The sequence below is a fragment of the Tupaia chinensis genome, unplaced genomic scaffold (assembly GCF_000334495.1).
Source record: "Tupaia chinensis unplaced genomic scaffold, TupChi_1.0 Scaffold000183_1, whole genome shotgun sequence".
Classification (NCBI taxonomy): domain Eukaryota; kingdom Metazoa; phylum Chordata; class Mammalia; order Scandentia; family Tupaiidae; genus Tupaia; species Tupaia belangeri.
The window spans coordinates 869,990-876,871 of NW_006159658.1; the positions used below are offsets into that span (position 1 = coordinate 869,990).

Here is a 6,882-nt window from a genome sequence, read left to right on the forward strand (position 1 = left end):
ATATATTTATATTTATTTTTTTTTATTTTCCGGGTGAGAGAGAGAGAGAGAGAGAGAGAGAGAGAGAATGGAGAAAAGAAAGAAAAAAATAACTATTAAAATATTTATTTTTTTCAAAAAGCAAAAAAATAAAAAACTGTAGCGTGCTTGTGCACCACACAAAATCACTACTTCTCAGTAGTCATGGAGGAGTCTTCTTCTGAAGGCCTGCCCCTTGCCACTCCTGGAGGGGAGAGAGAAAGGGGATTATTAGCAAGATAAAGGTGGGGCCAAAAGCCAAGAGAATACTTTACCTTAAAAATTTTATAAAGGAAAAATTAGAAAAAATTGAGAAGACACAGAGAGAGGCAGACAGTGACAGAGACAGAGACAAAGAGAAGGCTACCACTCGAGTTTGGGGATTGGAGGCAGAATTATCAGTAGGAAATCTTCATTTCTCTTTTTTTCCCTGAAATCACTAGTTCTCGGAAGCCATGGGGGAGTCTTCTTGATGTTTCCCTCTTGCCAGTATGGGTATCTTGTCTTTGTCTGTGGTTTTGATCATTCTGGCTATAATGTGACTTGCAGAAGATCTTCTTGGATTGTTACTATTTGGGGTCCTCTGTATTTCTTGTGTCAGAATCTTTGAATGCCTCTCTAGGTTTAGGACGTTTTCTTCCAGGATTTCATGGAATACATTATCAATGCCCTTATTAGTCTCTTCACTTTCTGGGATACTGATTATCTGGCTGTTTGGATGTTTGATGGTATCTAATATTTCTTGTATATTATTGTCATTTCGAGGGGCTATTTTCTCAGTCTTCATGGTGGATAGTCCAGCAATTCTGTCTTCTACATCTGAGATTTGATTTTCTGTATAACTTAGTCTGCTTTTAATACTTTCAAAGGGGTTTTTGACTTCCTGTATTATAGTCTTCATCTCCGACAGTTCCATTTGATTCTTTTTTTATGGTGTGTATTTCCTCTTTCAGCTGTCACAAGAACTTCCTCACCCTCTGTAACTCATTGCTATAGGGTGTATGTGCTCACCAGACAGACAGAGACATAGAGACAGAAAGCGAGAAATCACACCCCGGGGGGATGGTCACGCCGCAATCCCTTCCCTCCATTCTCCTCTCGGGATCTTGGGCACGCACGCACACGCGCCGGCGTGATTTTTAAGCCACCGGGTTCGGGACACGAACCACAGTCGACTACATGGGAGTCCAGCGACATAGCCATTACGCTAACTGCTGGTTCCCTCATTGGCTTTTTTCTTCTGGTTTTCATTGTCTCTCTTCTCTTCCATTTCTGTTAGCTTTGTTACTATGAATATTCTAAATTGTTTACCAGATATTTCCATGAGTTCCATTGTACTGTCTATGGATGAAGAGGAGTTGTACTTTTCCGTTAAGGGAGAGATATTTCTTGGTTTCTCATATCTCTTGTGCCTCTGCAATGACTTCTAGTCATCATACGGGTTATTCATTTCTTCATATTTTCTAGAAGTTCAATCTGAGTGATTAGAGAAGCACAGGAAGAGATAGTCTGCAAACTCCATGGCATTCCGTTTTTTTTTCCCCTTTGTGTTGCAGATTCTGTGGGAATTGAGGAATGCGAGGACCCTAATAATATTCAGATGCTTGGCTACTATTCACTTAGATCTGTCTGGACACTCAGTGTGTGTAGGTGAGCAGCAAAGCAATGAGGTAGAAAAAAAAAACAGAGAAAAAGAGGAAAAAAAGGAAAAATGATAAAGCAAGCAAACAAAAAGATTTCTTTGTTAATCTTATAGAACAAAAAATGAAGGGACCAGAAGTCAGTGTAATGGTTATGTTGCTGGAATCCCATGTAGTAGACCATGGTTCAAGTCCCAGACCCAGTGGCTTAAACTCACACCAGGCACGTGTGCTTACGTGCCCAAGATCCTGAGAGGAGAATGGAGGAAAAGGAATTGCAATGTGGCCATCCCCTCTGGTGGGTGATTTCTCGCTTTTTGTCTCTCTGTCTCTCTCTGTCTTTCTGGTGAGTGTTCACACCCTATAGCAAAAACCTCTCCAAAAAAATACCCAAAACAAACAAACAAACAAAACCAAAAAAATGAAAACTGCATGGCATGACACATGAAAGCACTAGATCTCAGCTCACATGACAGACTCACTCTTCTCTGGCTGGCCTTTTATGGTTTCCTAGATGGGAGGGGATTATTACCACCATAAAGGAGGATTTCAGAGCCAAGAAAATACCTTTAAAATTTTTAAAAAGAAAAATTCATGAAAAGACAGAGACAGAAAGAGACAGAGAGAAAAGAACAGAGGGGGCTCTACCAGGGTGACTTCTCAGCAGAACTTCTTCATTACTTGCCAGAGGCCTGCTCCAGCTGGGGTGGGTTGAAGCTCGTACACAGGAAGGCGACACGGGTGATCAGGAACAATCAGACTGAGACCTCAATGCTCTTTAGCATGTTCTAAGCTGACTACAGTCAGAGCCAGCTCAAGACTGCAGCTCCAGTGGCTATCAAACAAACATATTTACTGAGGGATGTCTTACAGGAGTAGGAGGAGTGAGGGGGAAATAAAAGATTTACTCTAAGAAATAGGGTATACAAAGTACAGGAACAATGATCATAAAACATGATGTCTGTCTTGTTTGATTAGGTATAATCAATTACAGTTCTCAGGATGAGGGAGTCCATCTATCTGGTGCATTTTCTTCTTAGATCTTGATTACCATTCAGAAGGGTCTTTTGAAGAGGGGGCTTGCAAGAAGCTTGATAACTTCAGTCCCAGGTCAGCTTGATAACTTCAGTCCTGGGCCTAGATAGAAATCTTGTCTTGTCAAGTAAAGACACGGTTAATATATACTAAAGTGAAATATCTATATTGCTTTTGGGGTAATTTACAGCTAAGGAGGTGAGCCTATTGCCTACATGGGAAAGGAATGTGGTCTTGCGAGCAGCTTAATGACTGACCTAAAGGTTACTGTATACTTGGTACCCTCTACGCGCTGTTCTATACAATGGCTGTGGCTTAGGGAATGACAATCTTCCCTTGTCCTGAGATCAAAGGTGGCTCATGGTCTTTGGGGTATCAGTGCCTCACGGATGAGTCCCTAAGCCTCCCCCAGCTACTGAGGTCATTTCACCAATTTAGTAGCTTTCCACTAACTCAAACTTCTCTAATGTTATCTATGTAATCCCCAGTAGGAGAGGTGAATGCAGCATTCTTTATTAACATTTTCCAGGTAGATGGGGTGAACTTCAGGAAACAATTCCCATTCACTGCCACGTTAGGGATCCACATTCCTTCAGGATTATTGTAAAAGTTACAGTAAAGCTAGGGGTGTTATTTTGTCCTTATGGGGTACCGTCAGTAAAGCTCATGGCAGAGAAATTGAGTGTAGGCCAGAATATCAACACAGTGGAGAATTGGGACTTGTAAACTGTTGACCTTGCTTACAGTTTTCCTCAGTCCAGTCCTTGCTTTAGGAATGAGGGGCAGCTCCTTTAAATTCAGCCTATGTTGGCTGCATGGTCCCAACAATTGCTCTTATCCCTGAAAGCACTAGATTTCAGCTCTCATGGCAGACTCAGTCTTCTTCTGGCCTGCCCTTTATGCTTTTTCAGGGTGACTTCCTGGAAAACAACTTCATTGCTCTTAACCCTGAAAGTACTAGATCTCAGCTCTCATGGCAGTACAGTTATTGTTAATCCCATTCTCTCCACTATGTTTTATAACTACTCCTCTTATCTAGCTGCAATTTTATTTTCATCCATTTAAATCTCTATCCTCTCCCCCTCCTTCCTTCATAGCCTCTAGCAGTCATTGTGCAGCCCTCTATTTCTATGAGGTCAGTTTCCAATTTCCCTATGTGAGAGAGAACATGTGGTGTTTCTTTCTGTGCCTGGTTTATTTCACTTAACATAATGTCCTCAAGACTTACTCGCATTACTTCAAGTGACAGAATCCCACCCTTTGAAATAACTGCAAAGCATTCTATCATATGTGTGTGTGTGTATCTATATCTATCTATATTTCCACACATTTATATAAATAAATATAAAGATATGTGTGTATATGTATTATATATATTTTTATATATACACAAACTTATGATTCACCTGTTGATGGCATGTTTTCTTTAAATTACTGATCTTTCAGGTATGCCTGGAAATTTCTATGCTTTCAAAATCAGTACAATTAGGATTATATTAACTATGGGGTAATGGAAAATATTTTATAGTCAAGATCATTCAACCCAAATAACTGAACATTTGTAGATTTTTCTATAAAAATGCAATAAAGTAACAATGAAAATAAAATCATAATGCTACCAGGAAAATGATTGATCTTTATTCTCTTTTCCAGTTTTCTTTCAAAAATATTCTCAGCTTCATGAAAAGAAAAAAATGACAAAAGAACTAATTCACACAACACTGGAGTGTATGAAAAAGAACAAGACCATGCAAGGTAATAAATAAGGAGCCTGGAATTCAGTTGCTGACTCTACTCTTCTAGGATCCCAAACCAATGTTTCTGAGAAGACTTCCTAGTTGGCTCAATTTTGGGTCTCATTATCTTTAAAAGTTACCAATGTACAAATATACATGACCTAAAATTCTTTTAGGCATATCTTTATTAATTTTATTTAAAGCAGTGGACTCTCGCTAAGCATTTATTGAATTAATTAATTAATTTTTTGAGAGGTTTTTGCTTTAGGGTGCGTGCGTGCACTCTCCAGAAAGAGAGACAGAAAGAGAGAAATCAGACCCCAGGGGGGATGACCATGCCGCAATCCCTTCTCCTTTCTCCTCCTGGAATTTTTGGCACATGTGCAGACATGGTGGTGTGATTTTTCGAACCATCAGGTAGGGGACTTGATTCACAGCTGTGTGGAAGTCCAGCATCTTAATCACTGTTCCATATGACTTCTATCTTCAATTTATTTATGCAAGGAAATAGAGCTTATTTGTGAAAAAAGTTTTATTGCTTTTGGTTTTCTTCAACCTTCATTTTCTTCCAAATTTTAAGTGGACATTTATTCTTTTTCTCACATTTCAGTTAAAATTACTTGATGGTAATGCTCATGGTGATGATAGTTTAATTGTGGATGAAAATTATTATAAATTTTAGAAATTATTAGATTATTTTAAGAACAATTTTATCTTTACAGAATAATTAAGTAGATAATACAAAGATATCTCATTTCATTTCACCTTGGACATAGTATCCCGTTATTAGCATCATACGCAAGTAGAATACATTTGTTACAATTAATGAACCAATATATTGATAAGTTATCATCAAGAGTATTTTTTAATTGTCAGAGGTAGAGAGAGAGAGAGAGAGAGAGAGAGAAACAGAAAGGAAGAAAGAAAGTACCCTGTCAATAGGGTGTGGTCATACCACAGTTCCTTCTTCATTTCTTCATCCTGTCAAGATTTTGGCATGCACACACATGGACACACCTGCCCAGCATGCATTTCAAGCCAGCAGGGCTGGAACATGAGCCAAATCCTGCCATGTGGGATCTGGCTCCCTTAACCACTAGGCAATAGGGCCAGTCTAATATATAGTCATTAACTAAAGTTGATAAGTTATTCCAATTTTTAAAATTTCACTTAATGTTATTTTTCTCTACCAGGATCCCATCTAGGATACTACATAACATTTAATTTTCATCCCACTTAATGCTTCTCTTGGCTATGATAGTTTCTCATATTCTTCTTTGTTTTTGATGACCTTGACTATTTTGAGGAATATGGGTCAGTTATATTATAAGATGTTCTTCTATTAGAATTTGTCTGGTGTCTTTCTAATGACTTTCTAATGAGGTTATTGATTTTGAGGAGGAAGGTTACAAATGTATTGTAGGATGCTATTCTCATAACATCAAATCAAGCTATTTTCATAACATCAAAATGATTCCGATAGTTGATGTTGACCTTGATCATGTGGTTCAGATAGTTTGTGTTAGGTTTTCTACTGTGAATTTATTCACTCCCCCCTTTTTTTTCCATACTATATTCTTTGGAAGAAAGCTGCTATGCACAGCCCACACTAGGATTGAGAAGTTTTGCTGCTGGTCTATCAGGGTGGAGCTTATTAGTCAGTGTTTTCCAGAGTAACAGAACTGATAGGATGTAAATATCAAAAGATACTTTGTTTTAAGGAATTGGCTTGTACAATTGTGAAGGTCTGAGAATTACAAAATTTGTTGTGGGCAGTTGGGGAACTGGAGACCCAGGGAATACTTGTAGTTTGAGACCAAAGGCAGTGGGCTCCAGAACCAGGAATATTGTGTCTGCAGGTGAACTCCTAAGGCAGTCTTTTGAAGAATTCCCTCTTTTTTTGAGAGGTTTTTGCTATAGGGAGTGTGCACTCACCAGAAAGACAGAGAGAGACAGAGAGATAGAAAGCGAGAAATCACCCCATGGGGGCATGGCCATGCTGCAATCCCTTCTCCTCCATTTTCTTCTCTGGATCTTGGGCATGCATACACATGTGCCCAGCGTGAGTTTAAGCCACCAGGTCCAGGACTCGAACTGCAGTCAGATACGTGGGAGTTCAGTGACATAGCCATTATCTAACAGCTGGTTCCTTGAAGAATTCCCTCCTGCTCAGAAGAGATTATCCTTTTCTTACATTAAGATCGTCAATGAATTGAATTAGGCCAAGACTATTTGGTGCAAAATGTGTGACCAAATTTCTAGGCACCATGGATGGCTCAGATAAGGTGACATTAAATTAACCATCGTAAGTATCTACATAATTTATTTAGAATTTTTGTGCATGTGAGACTTCCATCTTCTATTTATTTACTTTTTCCTATTTATTTATTTTTACATTTATTCACTACATTTTTACAGCATACAAAATGTATTTTGCTACCTTAAATACACTG

The 6,882-nt window shown here is 38.7% G+C and overlaps 1 protein-coding gene across 1 annotated transcript in view; it reads left to right on the forward strand.

Moving 5' to 3' along the window:
• The window catches only part of LOC102481925 (C-type lectin domain family 4 member A), a 30,105-nt gene that overhangs the window by 10,264 nt on the left and 12,959 nt on the right, over window positions 1-6,882 (forward strand). The window contains exon 3 of the mRNA XM_006146630.3: window positions 4,347-4,448. Within this exon, the coding sequence (XP_006146692.1) occupies window positions 4,347-4,448 (102 nt within the window). The remainder of the gene's footprint in view (window positions 1-4,346; window positions 4,449-6,882) is intronic.